Here is a 21,470-nt window from a genome sequence, read left to right on the forward strand (position 1 = left end):
CAGGATCCTTACTGAAATTTCAGCCTTTGAAGATCTTCAACTTCTGGAGTCTCCTTCTTTCTCCACACAACTTGTGCTCTGATACCAATTGTTGGAGCAACTTTTTCAGGTTGTGGATGTCAGAAAACAGCAAGGATCAGGTTATGGAGGTCCTTGAAAGTCAGTAACCAAGCAAAACAAAAACAGCCTTTAGGATTTCAGCAGCCTTGTAAATCCTATCTACAGGATTTTTTTTACGATTTGAACCCTTTCTTCACCAGATCTGAAATCCACTTTTTAAGACCTGAAAGTACTCTTGATGAAGCTTTGAAAAAATAAAATATGAGACCTGAAACTCCTCTTGAGCGGCCAAGAGGGGGCGCACAAATAGGGGGCATGCACAAGGGGGGTGCTGGTTTCTAGCACCTTCTTTCTTTCCTTTTTGGGTTGGCGGCCAAGAAACCCTAGGGTTTCTTGCTACTAGGACGTGAAGAAGACCAGAGAGAGAAAGAAAGAGAGAGAAAGGTTAGGGAGAAAATAATTTTGTATTCTTTCAATTCATCGAGTCCAAATACAGTGTATATTTATATACAAGATCAATGTGACCTAATCCAAAAATTTTTCTGGCTAACTCAATACAAGATTGTGCTCACCCAAGCCCATATACACCCATGACTTGACCCAATCTCATAATCTTAGACTCAATCATAGCCCAAATATAAGTTAGCCCCTCAAGACCCAAAATCTCTGGACCTCAAGATCCAAAAGGCTGACAGTCTTTTGTCCTAGGGTCCAAATTAGCCCTAGAAACCCCATGACCACCTCATGGACTTTAGATCCTGATCTTAGCCTTGGTCCCCTGAGCCTTGGGAGCACCACATGAGGCCCAACACTTCAGTGGGTAATTTTTTTTCAAATCTATGAGGGCTTTCTATTTGAGGAACTTAAATGGACTTGGTAGTGGAGGGATAGAGTTCTAAGCCTATCTCATGTTAAGCTGTATTTGGACTTAAATTTTATAATGCACAGTCAAGGATGGTCCAAATCCAATAATTATTGAAACTTTGAAACTTTCGAGATTCCGATGGTTGTATACTTCAAAATTCTATAACCAATAAAAGCTCTTATTTATAGGGCCTTCATAGTGAAATCTTAAATTCTACATTTCGCTTTTGTTGTGTTCTTATTTTCTTTTAGCTAAATTATAGTTATGTTGCATTTAATCTGTATAACAACCTAGGATCTCACCTAAAAAGATTAATTGGAAGGTATTATTTGAATTTCTAGACCCTCTATAAATACTCAAGATTTTTCCAACGAATAACTGATGTGGGACTAAATACACATCTACATGGATCCTCACATACTCACCCTTTGTTTAAGCCTTGATATCCTTGCCAGGCTAAGGATCCAAGTCCATACTTCCATTCATAAATACTATGATTGGCTTGTGGTTGGCTACAATGAATCCGTGCTATAGTATCCTCTAGTCCACATGGACTATGAATAGGGTCGACTTTGATACCACTTATAATAACCCAAGATCTCATCCAAATAAGATGGTTGAAAGGTGTTATTTGGATTCCTTGATCTTTTATAAGTATCCAAGATCTTTCCAACGATTAACTGATGTAAAAGCAAATATACATCCGCATGGGTCCTCACATACTCCCCTCGTTTTAGCTCGGATGTCCTTACTAGGCTAAGAGTCCAAATCCAGGTATCCATTCATAAACACCATGATCGATCTATGGTCAGGCCCAATGAACCTATGCTACAACATCCCTTGATCCACATAGATTAGTGGCAAACTAGAATATTTGTGTTTCCATCCATCATGGCAAATGAAAATATCCGTGCTTTGGCCTACAGTGGCAAATCAAAGTGTCACGATTCAGCCCATGACTGGTAATCCAAGGTATCATGATTCAGCCCATGATCTGTAACCACATCATGTCTAGTCCAAATCCTCTTACATAATCAATAGACCATTCAATAATTCATATTACATTTCTTGCTTAATTTCAAAACATCAAATATCATATTCTCAACAACCAAAATAATCAACGTATGATATATATATAATAAAAGAAACTTCATATATTCAATATAAAGTTGGGAATCATTATGCATAGTATAAAAATATACATACAGGTGATTATATAAAGGGATCTTTATCTCTATCAATTCTAGACTCAAGTACAGCGGTTGGTTAATTCTCTTACTTGCGAACTTGGAAACAAGATGTTTCGCTCAACACCTTCTTATGCAGACAGTTGCACCTCATATAATCACGATCAAATCTAAAAATCATAGATGATTAGAGACGGTGAAAAATTACGATAAACAACCATAACGCAATAGATCCAAGATCCTTTACAGGGTCAATTTAAGTTTATCGAGACATCTGGAGAGAGAGAGAGAGAGAAACAATATAAAGAGAGCAACTTAAGAGAAATAAAATGGAGAGAGAAACTAAAGAAAACAAGCAAAGAGAGGGAAGAGAGAAAGAGGGAAGAGGGAGCAACTCTCTCTCCTCTCTCTCTCTTTTCTTTCTTTGCTTCTCTTTCTCTTATTTTCTTCTTACTTCTTCCTTCAAACAAAAAAATAGGAGATAGGGCTATAGGCCGGCAACCCCTATGGTAGTGACCTTAGATGGAAACTATCCTCCAGTAACTTAGTCCGGCCCTTAGCAACCAAAGTATGGCCACGTCTGGTGACAGCGGCCAGTCTGATGGAAGAAAAAGAAAAAAAGAAATAGGGGAGGCTTGGTCCACCACAAAATCCGATGGCCAATCGCTCAATCCGACCGCCAATGATGATATTGAGTTTAACAAAAGGAAAAAGAGGACACTCTAGAGATTCTTACCTCATCTCTGGCAAAAAATTAGCAGTACTTTGCCAAGAGATGCTTGACAGAATCCAAGAGAAATTGGATGGCCCCACCAACGATTGATCAGGATTTTGAGCGAGATGTACTCAAGGGGAAGGGGCGAGGGCCTTTTATAGGCAAGGGCTTTCATCGAAGTCCAACAGTCCTAAGACTCCTTTTCACCATCAGACTCGGAGAAGAAGACTCCCAGTGGGAGTCTTCCTCCCCTAATCGCTTATGCTAATGCACACTAGACGGCTTAATTGGCCAGTCCAAGCTAGACCAAGCCAAAATATAATGGATCTTTCCACTCCCGATAGGAGTCTTCCACCTGTCATACATGGTCACATGTGGCTCAATTGAGCCGAGGCATAGATGTCATGCAGGAGCCACATGCGGCTTAGCTGACCCGAGTCAGAGATGAGTTCTATTATAGAGAATAAATGTTCTTCATGTTGGAGCAACTTTTTCAGGTTGTGGACGTCAGGAAATAGCAAGGATCAGATCGTGAAGGTTCTTGAAGGCCAGCAATCAAGCAAAATAAAAACGGCCTTCAAGATTTCAACTGCCTTGTAAATCCTGTCGGCAGGATTTTTTTCTACGATTTGAACCCCTTCTTCTCCAGATCTGAAATCCACCTTTTGAGATCTGAAAGTACTCTTGATGAAGCCTCCAAAAAACAAAAGTGAGATCTGGAACTCCTCTTGGGCGGCCAAGAGGGGGTGCATGTTAGGATTTGATGCCTCGAGATTCAGCCTACATTGAGCCCACAGCGAGGTTTGCGGAGAAAAATGAAGTCCAACGAGACCAAGATCACCTGAAATGGAGCTCGGATGGAGGAGATACGAGCCTTTGAAGTCAGCACGAGATTCGAGGTGGCGGAGGACCGTCGGCGGTGGGCGGCAGCGGTGCGGCCGCAGGCGGCGGCGCGCGAGACGCGCGACCCATGCGGGCGGGTGGCCCAGCCTGGCACGTGGCCCAGGCGGGCATGCGGCCCAGCCGGGTGGGCGGCCCAGGCGCGCGCGGGCCCGCGCGCAGGAGTGGGCCGGCCCAAGCGGCCTGCTGGCCCTATTGCCCCGGTCCACCATGGACCGGGCGGTCCACGGCTGGGCCTGTGGACCGCGTGGGTGTTTCTCACGCGTTTCTCACGATCCACGGCACTATTCCATGGATCGGAGTGCGATCTGAGGGCATGGGTGGCTCCCGATCTTGATCCGACAGTCCAGGGGTTATCTGGCTTTGTTTAGGACTCCTAATCCATCTCTAATCAAGTTTTTAACCCTTTAAAAGGGCCTGATTGGTAACAGAGAGAGGGGTGGTTCGAATTCTTGCACCGTACGAAGCCCGTACGAACCCGATTGAAGAGAGAGAGGCGGAAGCGCTTAGAGAAAAGGAGTAGGAGGCTCCTGGACAGCGATCGTCAGGCACTTCAGGGGTTCAGGGGGGTCTTCCAAGAGAGAGAGAGCTTTTGTGAGGGAAACTTCTAGTGAGAGAGAATTGGGTGTACAAGGGTTGAGGGTGAGGTATCCTCTTGTAAAATTTCTTTTTCATAGTGAAGTTTGCATGCCCCGTGGAGGCGAGCCCTTTTGTGGCTGATCCACGTATTTTGATTGTTTTTCTTTTGTTTTGTTTCTTCTTTCTTCCTGCTGCATTGTGTGGTACTGAAAAGATCTTGGGAGGTGGTGTCCTGGCCAGACATCCACCTAACAAGTGGTATCAGAGCAAGGCGGTACAAGGATGCAGATTGCAATGGTGGTGAGCAAGACTGAAGATGGAGAAGACAGGAACAATCAAGATGGAGATCAACAAGTTCGATGGTAAGAGCAATTTCTCCTTGTGGCAGGCAAGGGTGAAGGACGTGCTCATCCAACAGGGGTTGATCGATGCTCTCTTGTGCGATGAGAAGCCGACCACTATAGAGGTGCGGGATTGGAAACGGCTACAGATGCAAACGGTGAGTACCATCCGCATGTACCTGATTGATGAGGTGGTGATCCATGTGCTGAGCGAGACTTCTCCGACGGTGCTGTGGTCGAAGCTCGAGGAGTTATACATGGCGAAGTCTCTCACCAACACTCTTTTCCTCTGGAGGCAGTTCTACCATTTGCGAATGACTGAGGGACAGAGCGTGCAGAAGCATTTGAGCCACTTCCAGAAGATCCTCACCGACCTCCTCAGCATTGGTGAGAATGTTGAGGAGAAGACCAGGGCGCTAGTTTTGCTGACGTCGCTTTCCCCTTCATACGAATCCTTGGTGACTGCTCTTCTAGTGGGGAAGAGCACTATCAAGATGGACGAGGTCACCGCGGTGATACTCCAGAATGAGGTTCTCATGAGGGAGAACCCAACCTCAAGCTCAGGTGGCGGTAGCTCAGCTTTGGTGGCTTCTGGAAGAGCAGGAGGCAGTAGACGGAGCGACAGGAGATCGCAACAAGATGATCTAAGTCCAGAAGAGACTTGAGCAAAACCAGGTGTTACCGGTGTGAGGAGTTGGAGCATCTAGCCAGAGATTGCCCTCAACTTAAAAATCAGACGGTGGCTGCTGTAGCGACGGCCAGCAGCGATTTAGATAGAGATGTCCTGGAGATATCTGACGAGGTATCTACTTCTTCCCAATAGTGGATATTAGATTCTACATGCCCCTATCATGTATGTTGTAGAGAGGAGCAGCTTGACTCCCTGGAGAACAGTGAGGGCACTGTATATCTGCTGGATGGATCGAGCTGTGCGATCAGAGGCATTGGGACGGTCAGCTGGAGGACACATGATGGTGCAGTGAGGAGATTAGGGGAGGTCCGATACATACCCGATTTCAGATGGAATCTTATCTCACTTAGCAGACTGAATTCGAGAGGCTACAGGACGGTAGCTGGTGGAGAAATCCTATGTTAAGATTTGATTCCTCGAGATTCAACCCATATTAAGCCCACAGCAAGATTCGCGGCAAAAAATGGAGTCCAACGAGACCAAGATCACCTGAAACGGAGCTCGGATGGAGGAGATACGAGCTTTTGAAGTTGGCACGAGATTCGAGGCGATGGAGGACGGCCGGCGGCGGGCAGCAGCAGCGCGGCCGCAGGCGGAGGCGCGCGGGATGCACGACCCAGGCCCGTGCCGGATGTGCGACCCAGGCCCGCAGCCCAGGTGGGCGGGCGGCCCAGGAGGGTGCGCGGCCCAGCCGGGCGTGTGGCCCAGGCGCGTGCAGGCCCGCGCGCGGGAGCGGGCTGGCCCTGCTGGCCCTTTGCATCGGTCCACCGTGGATCGGGTGGTCACGGCTGAGCCTGTGGACCACGTGGGTGTTTCCCACACGTTTCTCGCGGTCCACGGTACTATTCTGTGGATCGGAGCATGATCGGAGGGCCCAGGTGGCTCCCGATCTTGATCCGACGGTCTGGGACGTGATTTGGGTTGATTAAGGAGTCCTAATCATGATCTAAGTCGTGATTAAGGTCTATAAAAAGCCCTGTACATAGAGAATAGAGGGTGTGGTTGGTTTTCTCACACCGTACGAACCCGAGAAGAAAGAGAGAGGCGGAAGCGTTGCTGTGAGAGAAGGAGCAGGGCTCCTGGACAGCGGTCGCCAGGCACTTCAGGGGTTCAGGGGGGTCTTCCAAGAGAGAGAGAGCTTTTGTGAGGGGAACTTCAGGTGAGAGAGAATTGGGTGTACAAAGGTTGAGGGTGAGGTCTCCTCTTGTAAAATTTTCTTTTTCATAGTGAAGTTTGCATGCCCCATGGAGGCGAGCCCTTTTGTGGCTGATCTACGTATTTTGATTGTTTTTCTTTTGTTTTGTTTCTTCTTTCTTCCTGCTGCATCGCGTGGTACTGAAAAGATCTTGGGAGGTGGTGTCCTGGCCAGACATCCACCTAACAAGTGGTATCAGAGCAAGATGGTACAAGGACACAGATTGCAGTGGTGGTGAGCAAGACTGAAGATGGAGAAGACAGAAACAATCAAGATGGAGATCAACAAGTTCGATGGTAAGAGTAATTTCTCCTTGTGGCAGGCAAGGGTGAAGGACGTGCTCATCCAACAGGGGTTGATCGAAGCTCTCTTATGCGATGAGAAGCCGACCACCATGGAGGTGCGGGATTGGAAACGGCTACAGATGCAGGCGGTGAGTACCATCCGCATGTACCTGGCGGATGAGGTGGTGATCCATGTGCTGAGCGAGATTTTTCCGACGGTGCTGTGGTCGAAGCTCGAGAAGTTGTACATGGCGAAGTCTCTCACCAACACTCTTTTCCTCTGGAGGCAGTTTTACCAACTGCGGATGACTGAGGGACAGAGCGTGCAGGAGCATTTGAGCCACTTCCAGAAGATCCTTACCGACCTTCTTAGCGAGAACGTTGAGGAGAAGACCAGGGTGCTGGTTTTGCTGGCGTCGCTTCCCCCTTCGTACGAGTCCTTGGTGACTGCTCTTCTAATGGGGAAGAGCACAATCAAGATGGACGAGGTCACCGCTGCGATACTCTAGAACGAGATTCTCAGGAGGGAGAACCCAGCTTCGAGCTCAGGTGGCGGTAGCTCAGCTTTGGTGGCTTCTGGAGGAGCAGGAGGCGGTAGATGGAGCGATAGGAGATCGCAACGAGGGCGGTTTAAGTCCAGGAGGGACTTGAGCAAAATCAGGTGTTACCGGTGTGAGGAGTTAGGGTATCTAGCCAGAAATTATCCTCAACTTAAAAATCGAACGGTGGCTGCTGTAGCGACGGCCAGCAGTGATTTAGATGGAGATGTCCTGGAGATATCTGACGAGGTATCTACTTCTTCCCAACAGTGGATATTAGATTCTGCATGCCCCTATCATGTATGTTGCAGAGAGGAGCAGTTTGACTCCCTGGAGAACAGTGAGGGCACTGTATATCTGCCGGATGGATCGAGCTGTGCGATCAGAGGCATTGGGACGGTCAGCTGGAGGACACATGACGGTGCAGTGAGGAGATTGGGGGAGGTCCGATACATACTCGATTTCAGGCGGAATCTTATCTCACTTAGCAGACTAGATTCAAGAGGCTACAGGACGGTAGCTGGTGGAGGAATCCTGAGGGTGTTACGCGGCGATAGGATTGTGCTGGAGGAAAAGAAGGGGAGCAGAGGACATTATTACCTGGCAGGGAGCTCAGTGCGAGGTAGAGCTTCTGGAGCCAGGTGGAGCCCAGAGCGAGATGGAGCTCTAGGAGGCAGATCGGGCATGAGATAGGAGACTCGGGAGGATGAGAGGCGACGTCGCAAGGTGAGATTCCTATTGTCGCAAGACGATGCCCCGAGTAGGTCTCAGGTCAGGAGGAGCACAGCATACGACGGAGATGGGATCGAGCAGCCTGGCTCGACTCCCATGTTTGCCCATCCATGATCAGCAGGCGATTGCCCCAGGGCATGGGGGCGAGGAGATCCAGAAGCTCTCGGAGTTTGGAGGAGGTCGAATATCGAGTCAAGGTGGAGATTGTTAGGATTTGATACCTCGAGATTCAGCCCACATTGAGTCCACAGTGAGGTTCGCGGTGAAAAACGGAGTCCAACGAGACCAAGATCACCTGAAACGGAGCTCGGATGGAGGAGATACAAGCTTTTGAAGTCGGCACGAGATTCGAGGCGGCGGAGGACCACCGGCGGCTGGCGGTGGGCGGCAGCGGCGTGGCCGCAGGTGGAGGCGCGCGGGACGCGCAACCCAGGCCCGCGACACAGGCGGGCGGGCGCGTGGCCCAGCCGGGCACGCGGCCCAGGCGGGCGCGCGACCTAGGTGCGCGCAGGCCCGTGCGTGGGAGCGGGCTGGCCCTGCTGGCCCTTTGCACCAGTCCACTGTGGACCGGGTGGTCCACGACTGGGCCTGTGGACCGCGTGGACGTTTTCCATGCATTTCTCGCAGTCCACGGCACTATTCCGTGGACCGGAGCGCGAACGGAGGGCCCAGGTGGCTCCCGGTCTTGATCCGACGGTTTGAGACGTGATTTGGGTTGATTAAGGAGTCCTAATCATGATCTAAGTCGTGATTAAGGTCTATAGAAAGCCCTGTACATAGAGAACAGAGGGTGTGGTTGGTTTTCTCGCGCCGTACGAACTCGAGAAGAAAGAGAGAGGCGGAAGCGTTGCTGTGAGAGAAGGAGCAGGGCTCCTGGACAGCGGTCGCCAGGCACTTCAGGGGTTCAGGGGGGTCTTCCAAGAGAGAGAGCTTTTGTGAGGAGAACTTCAGGTGAGAGAGAATTGGGTGTACAAAGGTTGAGGGTGAGGTCTCCTCTTGTAAAATTTTTTTTTTCATAGTGAAGTTTGCATGCCCCGTGGAGGCGAACTCTTTTGTGGCTGATCCACGTATTTTGATTATTTTTCTTTTGTTTTGTTTCTTCTTTCTTCCTACTGCATCGCGTGGTACTTAAAAGATCTTGGGAGGTGGTGTCCTGGCCAGACATCCACCCAACATCCTGAGGGTGCTACGCGGCGATAGGATTGTACTGGAGGGGAAGAAGGGGAGCAAAGGACATTATTACCTGGCAGGGAGCCCAGTGTGAGGTGGAGCTTCGGGAGCCAGATGGAGCCCAGAGCGAGGTGGAGCTCCAGGAGGCGGATCGAGCACGAGATAGGAGACTCAGGAGGATGAGAGGCGACGTCGCAAGGTGAGATTCTTATTGCCGCAGGACGATGCCCCGAGCAGGTCTCAGGTCAGGAGGAGCACAGCATACGATGGAGATGGGATCGAGCAGTCTGGCTCGACTCCCATGTTTGCCCATCCATGATCAGCAGGCGATTACCCCAGGGCATGGGGGCGAGAAGATCCAGAAGCTCTCGGAGTTTGGAGGAGGCCGAATATCGAGTCGAGGTGGAGATTGCTAGGATTTGATGCCTCGAGATTCAGCCCACATTGAGCCCACAACGAGGTTCGCGGTGAAAAATGGAGTCCAACGAGATCAAGATCACCTGAAACGGAGCTCGGATGGATGAAATATGAGATTTTGAAGTCGGCACGAGATTCGAGGTGGCGGAGGACCGTCGGTGGCCGGCGACGGGCGGCAACGGCACGGCCGCAGGCGACGGCGTGTGGGATGCGCGACCCACGCGGGCGGGCGGCCCAGCCAAGCGCACGGCCCAGGTGTGCGCGGGCCCGCGCGCGGGAGCGGGCCGGCCCAGGCGGCCTACTGGCCCTATTGCCTCGGTCCACCGTGGATCGGGCGGTCCACGGCTGGGCCTGTGGACCGTGTGGGCGCTTCCCATGCATTTCTCACGGTCCACGGCCCTATTTCGTGGATCGGAGCGCGATCTGAGGGCATGGGTGGCTCTCGGTCTTGATCCGACGGTCCAGGGGTTATCTGGCTTTGTTTAGGACTCCTAATCCATCTCTAATCATGTTTTTAACCCTTTAAAAGGGCCTAATCGGTAATAGAGAGAGGAGTGGTTCAGATTCTTGCACCGTACGAATCCCGTACGAACCCGATTGAAGAGAGAGAGGCGGAAGCACTTAGAGAGAAGGAGCAGGAGGCTCCTGGACAGCGGTCGTCAGGCACTTCAGGGGTTCAGGGGGGTCTTCCAAGAGAGAGAACTTTTGTGAGGCAAACTTCTAGTGAGAGAGAATTGGATGTACAAGGGTTGAGGGTGAGGTCTCCTCTTGTAAAATTTTTTTTTCATAGTGAAGTTTGCATGTCCCGTGGAGGCGAGCCCTTTTGTGGCTGATCCACGTATTTTGATTGTTTTTCTTTTGTTTTGTTTCTTCTTTCTTCCTGCTGCATCGCGTGGTACTGAAAAGATCTTGAGAGGTGGTGTCCTTGCTAGACATCCACCCAACAGCGCACAAATGAGGGCATGCACAAGGGGGGCGCTGGTTTCTAGCACCTCTTTTCTTTCCTTTTTGGATTGGTGGCCAAGAAATCCTAGGGTTTCTTGCTGCTAGGATGTGGAGAAGACCAGAAAGAGAGGAAGGAAGAGAGAGAAAGATTAGGGAGAAAATGATTTTGTATTCCTTCGATTTATCGAGTCCAAATATAGTGTATGTTTATATAAAGGATCAATGTGACCTAACCTAAAAACTCTCCTGGCTAACTCAATATAAGATTGTGCTCATTCAAGCCCATGTATACTCATGACTTGACCCAATCTCATAATCTTGGACTCAATCCTAGTCCAAATATAAGTTAGCCCCTCAAGACCCAAAATTCTTAGATCTCAATATCCGAAAGGCTAACAGTCTTTTGTCTTAGGGCCCAAACTAGCCCTAGAAACCCCATGACCACCTTATGGACTTTGTACCTTGGCCTTAGTCTTGGTCCCCTGAGCCTTGAGAGCATCACATGAGGCTCAACAATCTCCATCTTGGTGCCCCAAGGCCTCAACCAACTCCATCCTGTCCATCAAGTACATCAGTATCACATATTTTCGAAAGTTGTTCCGTGAAAGTACCTTCGTCAGTGCATCCGCTGGATTCTCTTTTGTATGGACCTTCACCAGCTTCATCTCACTTTCTTCCACAAGCTCTCTAATCCGATGATACCTGATATCGATGTGCTTTATCCTCGCATGGTAGACAGTTCTGTGCAAGTAATAGTGCACTCTGACTGTCACAGTGCATCCTGACGGCCTCCTGTACGAGGTCTATCTCCAACGCCAAGCTCTTCAACCATAGGGCCTCCTTTGCTGCCTCCATAACACTAATATACTCTGCCTCAATGGTGGATAAGATCGTGATGGGCTGCAAGCATGATCTCTATGAAATGAGACCTCCAAACAGGCTAAATACAAAATTTATCGTCGACCGTCGGGTGTCCACATCTCCATCGAAATCCGCATCCACGAACCCTCCTATCTACCCTCGAGCCTCTTTGGATGTGTTGGAGAGTCCCTCAGCACCTTCTCACTGTCCGTAGCAAATGCCGACTCCAACAGTACCCGTCAAATACCTGAAGATCTCCTTCAGTGCTCGCCAGTGCTCCTTACCGGCTGCATCATGAACCTGCTGATCTAACTCACTGCATAGACAATATTCGGCCTATAACACACCATGGCGTACATAAGGCTTCCAACATTAGAGGCATATCGCACTCTCTCCATCTCCTGAGCCTCCACCTCAGTCTGTGGCGATATCGTCTTCGAGAGTCTAAAGTGTCCGACGAGTGGTAGCTCCATCGGTTTCGCTTCCTTCATCATAAATCTCTCCAAAACCTTCTTGATGTAACCTCTCTGAGATAAATGCAGCACCCTCTTGCTCGATCTCTAAAGATTTTCATGCCTAAGATCTTCTTCGCAGGCCCCAAATCTTTCATCTCAAACTCTCGAGACAAAGCTGCCTTCAGTTTCTGTACAACTTTCCTACTCTTGCATGCTATAAGCATGTCATCTACATACAAGAGTAGAAACACCCTAGACTCATCCTCCAAAGATTTAATATAAACACAAGAGTCATACTCGCACTTGAAAAGTCCGATGCTCCTCACATAAGAATCAAACTGCTTGTACTATTGCCTCGACGACTGCTTCAGTCCGTACAGTGATTTTTGCAATAAATAGACTTTCTCTTCTGCTCTTGGTTCTCAGAATCCAGGTGGTTGCTCCATGTAGATGCTCTCCTCCAGATGCCCATGGAGGAATGCCATCTTGATATCCATCTGCTCCAGCTCCAAGTCTTGAGCTGCTACGATGCTCAGCAGCATCTTGATGGAAGTATGCCTGACGATGGGAGAGAAAATCTCACTGAAGTCGATGCCTTCCTTCTGGGAGTATCCCTTGACTACTAGCTTCGCCTTGTACCTGATACTTCCTTGCTTTGACGGCCCCTCCTTGCATTGGTAAACCCACTTACAACCAATAGATTTCTTTCCTTGTGGGAACTGCACCAATTGTCACGTCTCATTCTTGTGGAGAGACTGCATCTCCTCGGACATTGCTTGGACGCACCTCTCTCTGTCCTGGCTCTCTATAGTCTCCTCGTAGGTGTAGGAGTCTCTATTCGCTGTCACCAGGTCATATGACACCATCTTTTTGAAGCCATATCATTCTGGTTGCCTAACGTTCTTTGTGGGCTTATGCAGTGCAACTCTGATATCCATCCTAAGTCCAGTTTGCTCCTACTAGACCTCCTGGCCTCTTTCATTCATCTGAGCTCTATCCACTTATGAAGACATCTTTGGGGAGTACTCCACCTGAATACCAAGTCCTCTCGATGCACCTGCAAGTGGCAAAGCAGAATAGGATGTTAGTTGTCCAGCGCTACCCTGCTGGACCTCTTGCTGCTCCTCCATGCCATCTCGTCTTTGGAGAACTGAATTTTCATCAAAGATGACATCCCTACTAATGACAACCTTCTTCTCCAAGAGATCCCACAGCCGGTATCCCTTGACTCTTTACAGATATCCCAAGAACACCATCTTTCATGACCTGGCATCTAATTTGCTCCGCTCACCGGTACCGATGTGCACAAATGCCGTGCACCCAAACACCCTTAAATGGCTCAGCCCAATCTTTCTTTCAGACCATTTTTCCTCTAGAATACCACCATCTAACTTAGTATGAGATGATTGACTCATCAAATAACAGGCTGCATCCACTGTATCAACCCAGAACACCTTAGGAAGCCCTGCCTGCAATCTCATGCACTGTGCCTTTTTCATAAGGATTCTGTTCATCCTCTCAGCCACCTCATTTTGCTGAGGAGTTTCTCTCACTGAGAAATGCCTTTTGATGTCACACTCACAAAAAATCTAGAACTCCTTGCTGGTGTACTCCCTGTTATTATCAAACCGCAAATACTTCAAGCTCCGATCTGTCTCCTTCTCTACCTCAGTTTTTCACACTTTGAATTTGGTGAAGACTTCTGATTTCTCCTTCATTAAGTAGACCCATACCTTTCTCGAGAAATCATCTATGAAGGTCAAGAAGTATCTCACCCGTTTCTAGCTGAAATCGAGGCCGGTCTCCACACATCAGTGTGAACTAGTTCCAGTGGGGCTGCACTGCAAGCTGAACTGTTGGCAAACTGCACTCTCCTCTGCTTTCCTATCTGGCATGGCTCACATACCTCTGAGATACCTCCATCCAGATCTGGAATCAGACCATGCTTGCTCAGCTCCTTCATCCCACGATCTCCCATGTGGCCTAGACAGTAGTGCCATAATCGGTGAGTCGCCTGCTGGTCCTGCGTTGCTGCTGCTACATCAGATTTTCTAGTCACCACAGATCTTTTCATTCTGTAGAGGTTGTTCTCCATCCTCCTACCTCTCATCACTATCATAGCTCCATTTGAGATGTTCAACACCCCACTCCTGGCACGACTACTGAAGCTGTAGCTGTTCCATTCTAGATAATCAAGTGACACGAGATTCTTCTTCAGATCAGGGATGTGCTTCATATTAGTGAGCATCTGCACCATCCCATCAAACATCCTCACCCGAACGCTCCCAATACCAGCAACTCGACATGGGTGATCATCTCCAAGTGTCACTCTTCCTTCATCCATCTTGGTGTATGTAGCGAACCAAGACCGATTTGGGGTGTAGTGATGTGAACAGACTGAATCCGGGGTCCATATATCTATATTTTGCCTGTGACCTTCTGATACTATTAAGAGATCATCCTCCACCTCACTATCAATCACCGTACTCAGTGCATCAGATCATTTCTTATCTCCCTTTTTGTTCTTCCACTGTGGACAATCTCGTTTGAAGTGTCCGATCTCATTGCACTTGTAGCACCTAGCTTCCTTCCTACTGCTCTTCCGAGACTTTGACCATCCCCTTAACTTGCCTCTTTTCCTTCCTCTTCCTGATCTCTCCCCTACGGCCAAGCCCTCCTGAGGAGCACCTTCCTTGGTCAACTTCTCCCGCTGTTCATTGGACCGCAGCACCGAGACCATGTCTTCATACTCTAGGATCTCCTTGTCGTAGAGCAGTGTCATCACCAATGGATCATAGGAAGGTGGCAGCAAGCATAGTAGTAGCAATGACTTATCTTTCTCCTCCATCTTCACCCCAATGTTCAGCAACTCATTGCATACCTAATCGAATTTTTGGATATAACCCAAGACATCTCCACCTTCCTGCATCCGAAGGCTGTACAGTCTCTTCTTCAATATCAGTTTGTTGCACATATTTTTTTTCATATACACGGTATGCAACTTCAACCACAAACCTTTTAGGATCCTCTCCTCCAACACCGAATAGAGCGTCACATCCATCAAATGTCCTCTAATCACAGAACAAGTCTTCTTCTTCAGAGACATCCACTGACGATCCGTCATCCCTTCAGGCTTCTCCTTCAATGCCTGATCCAGATCTGCTTGAACCAAAAGATCTTCTACCCAAACTTTTCACGTGAAATTTTTTTTTTCCATCAAACTTTTCAAAATCAACCTTCATGTTGCTTCCCATGGCTGGATCCAAACTAAAAACACAACAAAACTCTAAGAAATTTGAGAAATATCTTGATAGGATCTTTGCTGAAATTTTAGCCTTTGAAGATCTTCAACTTCTGGAGTCTCCTTCTTTCTCCAAACAATCTGTGCTCTGATACCAATTGTTGGAGCAACTTTCTCAGGTTGTGGATGTCAGAAAACAGCAAGGATCAGATCGTGGAGGTCCTTGAAGGCCAGCAACCAAGCAAAACAAAAACAGCCTTCAGGATTTCAGCAGCCTTGTAAATCCTATCGGTAGGATTTTTTTCTGCGATTTGATCCCCTTCTTCATCAAATCTGAAATCCACCTTTTGAGATCTGGAAGTACTCTTGATGAAGCCTTTAGAAAATAAAATATGAGACCTGGAACTCCTCTTGAGCGGGCAAGAGGGGGCGCACAAATAGGGGGCATGCACAAGGGGGGGCGCTGGTTTCTAGCACCTCTTTTCTTTCTTTTTTGGGTTGGCGGCCAAGAAACCCTAGGGTTTCTTGCTACTAGGATGTAGAGAAGACCAGAGAGAGAGAGGAAGGAAGAGAAAGAAAGGTTAGGGAGAAAATGATTTTGTATTCCTTCGATTCATCGAGTCCAAATACAATGTATGTTTATATACAGGGTCAATGTGACCTAACCTAAATTTTTTTCTGGCTAACCCAATACAAGATTGTGCTCACCTAAGCTCATATACACCCATGACTTGACCCAATCTCATAATATTAGACTCAATCCTAGTCCAAATATAAGTTAGCCTCTCAAGGCCCAAAATCCCTGGACCTTAAGACCCAAAAGGCTGATAGTCTTTCGTTCTAGGGCCCAAACTAGCCTTAGAAATCCCATGACCACCTTATGGACTTTGGACCTTAGCCTTAGCCTTGGTCCCCTGAGCCTTGGGAGCACCACATGAGGCCCAACACTTCAGTGGGTAATTTTTTTTCAAATCTATAAGGGCTTACTATTTGAGGAACTTAAATGGACTTGGTAGTGGAGGGATAGAGTTCTAAGCCTATCTCATGTTAAGTTGTATTTGGACTTAAATTTTATAATGCATAGTCAGGAATGGTCCAAATCCAATAATTATTGAAACTTTGAAACTTTCGAGATTCCGATGGTTGTATACTTCAAAATTCTATAACCAATAAAAGCTCTTATTTATAGGGCCTTCATAGTGAAATCTTAAATTCTACATTTCGCTTTTGTTGTGTTCTTATTTTCCTTTAGCTGAATTATAGTTATATTGTATTTAATCTGTATAACAACCTAGGATCTCACCTAAAAAGACTAATTGGAAAGTATTATTTGAATTTCTAGGCCCTCTATAAATACTCAAGATCTTTCCAGCGAATAACTGATGTGGGACTAAATACACATCTGCGTGGATCCTCACATACTCCTTTTGTTTAAGCCGTGGTATCCTTGCCAGGCTAAGGATCCAAGTCCATACTTCCATTCATAAATACCATTATTGGCTTGTGGTTGGCCACAATGAATCCATGCTACAGTATCCTCTAGTCCACATGGACTATGAATAGGGTCGACTTTGATACCATTTATAATGACCCAAGATCTCACCCAAATAGGATAGTTGAAAGATGTTATTTGGATTCCTTGGTCTTTTATAAGTATCCAAGATCTTTCCAACGATTAACTGATGTAAAAGCAAATATACATCTGCATGGGTCCTCACATACTCCCCTCGTTTTAGCTCGGATGTCCTTATTAGGCTAAAAATCCACATCCAGGTATGCATTCATAAAAACCATGATCGATCTGTGGTCAGACCCAATGAACCTATGTTATAATATCCCTTGGTCCACATAGACTATGGGCTGGATCGACTCTGATATTATTTATAACAAGCAAGACCTAACCCACAAAGTCTTGTCGGAAGGTATTATTTGAATTTCTTAATCCTATATAAGTGCTTAAGATTTTTCCAACGAATAACCAATGTGGGACTAAATACACACCCACATGGGTCCTCACAATCTTTATAAGACTTTGTTTAAATCTTACTAAAAATTATTATTTTATACACCAATCTTCAATGCACTTTACAATGTCATGGAAGGGCTTTGTCAAAAAATTTGGACTAATCTTATTGATTTAGTTACATTTTTAAAAGCTTGACATAGTTACAGCTTACAACATTAACTGTCTTCCTTTAATTTGCTTCATTTTCTCAATATTTTTGAACCCTTGGCCAATGTAACTGCATCTTGTTTACCTTCAAATTTTTTATCAACATTCAATGTTCACACCAATTTAAGTCTTATTTTTCTATTCTGGAGTGCTTATGGCACACAAGTTTATTTGTTTGTGAAATTTCAGGTGCTTGATAAGAAAGGAGTGGGCCAGCTTATTAAGATCGCCATAGAAAGAGGACGGAGAGCTAGGCCTGACTTAAAGGTAAGTGGTTTGTGAATGTGCATTGGATCTTTATCAAAATATGGAAGTGTGTATGTCCATATAAATTTCTTTTATGATAGAAAAAGGGATATGTTCTACAAGGATATGAGTGTTGGTTTGGTAAAACAGGTTGGCATATGTGGTGAACATGGTGGAGAGCCTTCTTCAGTTGCATTTTTCGCAGAAGCTGGACTGGACTATGTCTCATGTTCCCCATTCAGGTCTCTGCTCTTATTATCATTTTTTTGTCATTTCAAAAAGTTTGCATTATTTATTTATCACATGTTTAGATTGTCTATGCATAAACCTTTGAGTCATTCTATGATAACAACTTGCAGGATTAGGGGACAGCATCTGAACCATTTGTGGAAATAAGTATCTTTAGCACTTCCTAATAAAGAGATGGAGCAAACATGAGACATTGAGACAGAAGATAAATGTGGATCAAACAATGTTAAAGAAAAAAAATAAAGTGGAGAAATATAAATGAAGACAAAACTTTTAAGTTTTCAATTTATTCGTTTTGGTTTTCATTCTTCCATAATGTAAGAACTTGCATAGGGTAGGACAATCATGATCTTTTACTTCAGTATTACAAATGTTGTATGTGTGTTTTGTGTCAGTTGATAGGCAAAAATAAAATGAAGAAGAGATATTTATTCACCTCAACGAGGACAAAGCAAATTTGTTACTCTATTAGTTGTAGTTGGAGGTAGGTCTAGCACAAAATTATGATATTCTTTTCCAAGGTTTCGAATTATTATATTGTGATTATAAATTTTATTTAAGTGTTCTTTATACCAAGATTACTACAAATTGCAGCCTGTAGGAGAAATCAGAAACTTTAGACATTATATCTCAGAGATAGCATTGTCCTTCCACATCTGCTTTAGGTAATTATTTGAAACCAAGTCCTTTTTCTTCACTCTACCTAGTGTATCACTATATTTTTGAAAATTCCATTGAAATGGGTTTACATTGACATGGCATGGTTGTGTGGGCTACATAATCATTACGATGTATGGAATATCGGATCTTCCCCCACCATGTTTTTTTTTTTTTTTTTTCCAAATATAAAAGAAGTTCTTTCAACTTGCACACTCAAGTAAACGATCATCATTTGAAACTAGTCATTTGGTTACTTTCTTTACAATCCAATTAATTTAACTCTGTTCTTTTCTTCTCAGGGTTCCAATTGCCAGGCTAGCAGCAGCTCAAGTGGCAGCTTAGAAAGACCTCGAGTCATGGACATAGATGAAGAACATCAGATCAACATCTGAAAAGCAGTGCAAGCACAGAATATATACCGCAGAGAGCGGCAATAAGTTCTTCCCAGTAACTAAATCCTGCTTGTGTTAATAAGATACTTAAACCAAAGTGGAAAGTACATTTGCTGTTTAACATGTGATGCCAGCATAATAATAAATTTTGCTTTTTTGGCCCTGCATGCAGAGATAAATGTTGATCATGTTGCTGCCCATTCTGAACCTTGGTGTTGATGAATATTGTAGGTGATGATTTAGGTTTTGCGGAGGTAGTTTTAGGTTGGTGTGTAAATTTTATATCCATTTTAGTTTTTTTATTGAAGTGAACAATGGATCTTCCCAAATCATTGTGAGATTCCATGTAGGCATATATTGAGTCTCATATCGATTATGCATTTCAAAGATATCTTTCAGCTCATTTTTTTGAATAAGATCCTAGATTGTTAGTTTTATAAATGGTATCAAAACTAGTCTAGCTCATGACTCATGTGGATTAGGGGATGTTGTCACATGGACTTTTATGGGGTAGACCATGAATCGATCATGGTGCAAAAAATCCATACGGACTTGTATTTAGTGCTACTTCAGTTATTCAGGAAGATCTTAGATATTTATATAGAATTAAATAATATCTTTTAGCTAATGTTTTTGAATGAAATTTGAGATTATTACATATGATACTAGAGCAGACTTGAGCCATAGCACATATAGACTAGGAAATATCACAGTATATTTCCATTGGGCTTCATTATGGGCAAGTAATGGTGTTGTTGATTGGATTTAGATCATTAGCTTTCAAGGATAGCAGGATTTAAAGAGGAGAAACATGTGAGAACCCATACTGGCATTTGTTTAATCCCATGCTCCTTCATTAGGAAGAGCCCAAGTACTTATATAGAGTTAAGGAATCTAAATATTATCTTCTATCTTCTAGTTGGCTTTTTAAGTGAGTTCTTGGATTCCTACAATCGTTATCTTAAAAAAGTTGATGCTTTATTTTTCAAGAACAAAATTCCTCTTCTACAATGATTTTCTGATGACAAAAGTTGGCCCATCCCTGCAAAACTTTCTTTTCTTGTTGGGGTCGCGGCAATCATCTACTCATATGATCTTATGGACAATGACAAATCTTGTCCTGCTCACGTTGTCTCCTTGGGGGATTGTACCGATCTTCTTCCTTTTCTTTTCTTTTTTGAGAATTAGAAAGGATTCCTCCCACCTTAGAACTTTATTAAAATGAATAGTAGTGTACATGGAAAAGGAAACAAAGAGGAAGAAAGAAAAGAAAAGGAACAACATATTGGAAGCAAGCAGAACAAGACAGTTCTTACCAAAAAAAAAAAAAAAAAGGGATAGAGCAAGGTAGCCATCAACTGGTGGGACCAATAAGCCAAAAAAACCTTCTCAAAGATTCCAAGTGGGCATTAGCAGTCTTCCCTGAACTCAAGGTCCTTCATTCAGAAACAATCCCTAAGAGCTTTTCGCAAAACTTGAACAACACCACTTTTCCTATTTCAGGAACACCCTTACATTCACTTCTCTTTGCAAATGAGGAATGCATTAATTATATCATACAATGACCTCTTAACATCCATTAATAGGATGAGTTGACTTCCAAGAAGTTAAATCCTCCTGATGTTGACAAGCTTTCTATTTTGTTCCAAAGTTATGTAAAAATAAAAATATCAAGCAGAACCACTTCCTGCTCAATAGATTTATATTTTTCACTCACTATAAGTATGCACCAAAGCGCTTGCAAATTGCCAAACAAAATCACTTGCAAGCAGATCCTTAGAGCTTAATTATGCAATAACTAGTAGACTTGCAACATCTTTCATTGCAATTTCATCTTGCTGTTACAATGCAAATCAAATTTCAAGCTTGACGAGCAAGTGCACAATAATTTGCATCTCACCCACTATGTCATTAATTACAGCACAATCATCCTTCTAAAGCCTCAATATTATTCTAATTAATGCTTGAGGTCATTTTGTTGCATCTCAAGCCTTGACCTAAAATTTGACCATGGACAAACCAAAATACAATGTGCCACACTCCAAACCCATCACCAGGGATTGACATGTGACATGACTAAGTTTTCTGTTTGAAATAAACTGAACAACTGTGACTTGAAATATTGGTAGCAGCTCCATTGCCATTTTATTTGCAAGCAGATTGTAATTGCAGGCAACTAAAAAGGATGATGAAACTATCAAACTAGTGATCATGATGTGGATTATCTCTAAAATAAAATACTTTTTTTGTGGTGTAAGTGGGGAAAAGGCCTTCCCCCAAATATTATATTAATTAAAATTAAAGGTTATGTACAGCAATGTGCGGGATTGATTTATATGACATAGAAGATGCGGAAAGAGTAAGTACTAGCTGTATTAGTAGAGAAATCTTCGAGTTTGAGTATACCTTATTACAATTGTTTTGATTTGTAGAGACAGAAAATTCTCTCTATTGGTCAAATTTCTGCCTCTAATAAAAAATCAAGGCAGAAAAAATCTGCCTCAACTCTCTCTCTATAAAGAGAGGTCGGCGAAAGCTTTCGAGATAGAAGATGGTAAGCTACTTAAAAAAAT

General features: G+C 45.0%; 1 protein-coding gene across 1 annotated transcript in view; it reads left to right on the forward strand.

Moving 5' to 3' along the window:
- Nucleotides 1–19,249, forward strand: part of LOC105038100 (pyruvate, phosphate dikinase, chloroplastic) — a 58,832-nt gene extending 39,583 nt beyond the window's left edge. The window contains exons 17-19 of the mRNA XM_010913788.4: nt 17,540–17,617; nt 17,747–17,838; nt 18,805–19,249. Coding sequence (XP_010912090.1) covers nt 17,540–17,617; nt 17,747–17,838; nt 18,805–18,847 — 213 coding nt within the window. The 3' untranslated portion in view covers nt 18,848–19,249. The remainder of the gene's footprint in view (nt 1–17,539; nt 17,618–17,746; nt 17,839–18,804) is intronic.
- The last annotated feature ends 2,221 nt before the right edge of the window (nt 19,250–21,470 follow it).

The sequence above is a fragment of the Elaeis guineensis genome, chromosome 1, assembly GCF_000442705.2.
Source record: "Elaeis guineensis isolate ETL-2024a chromosome 1, EG11, whole genome shotgun sequence".
In the NCBI taxonomy this organism is placed as follows: domain Eukaryota; kingdom Viridiplantae; phylum Streptophyta; class Magnoliopsida; order Arecales; family Arecaceae; genus Elaeis; species Elaeis guineensis.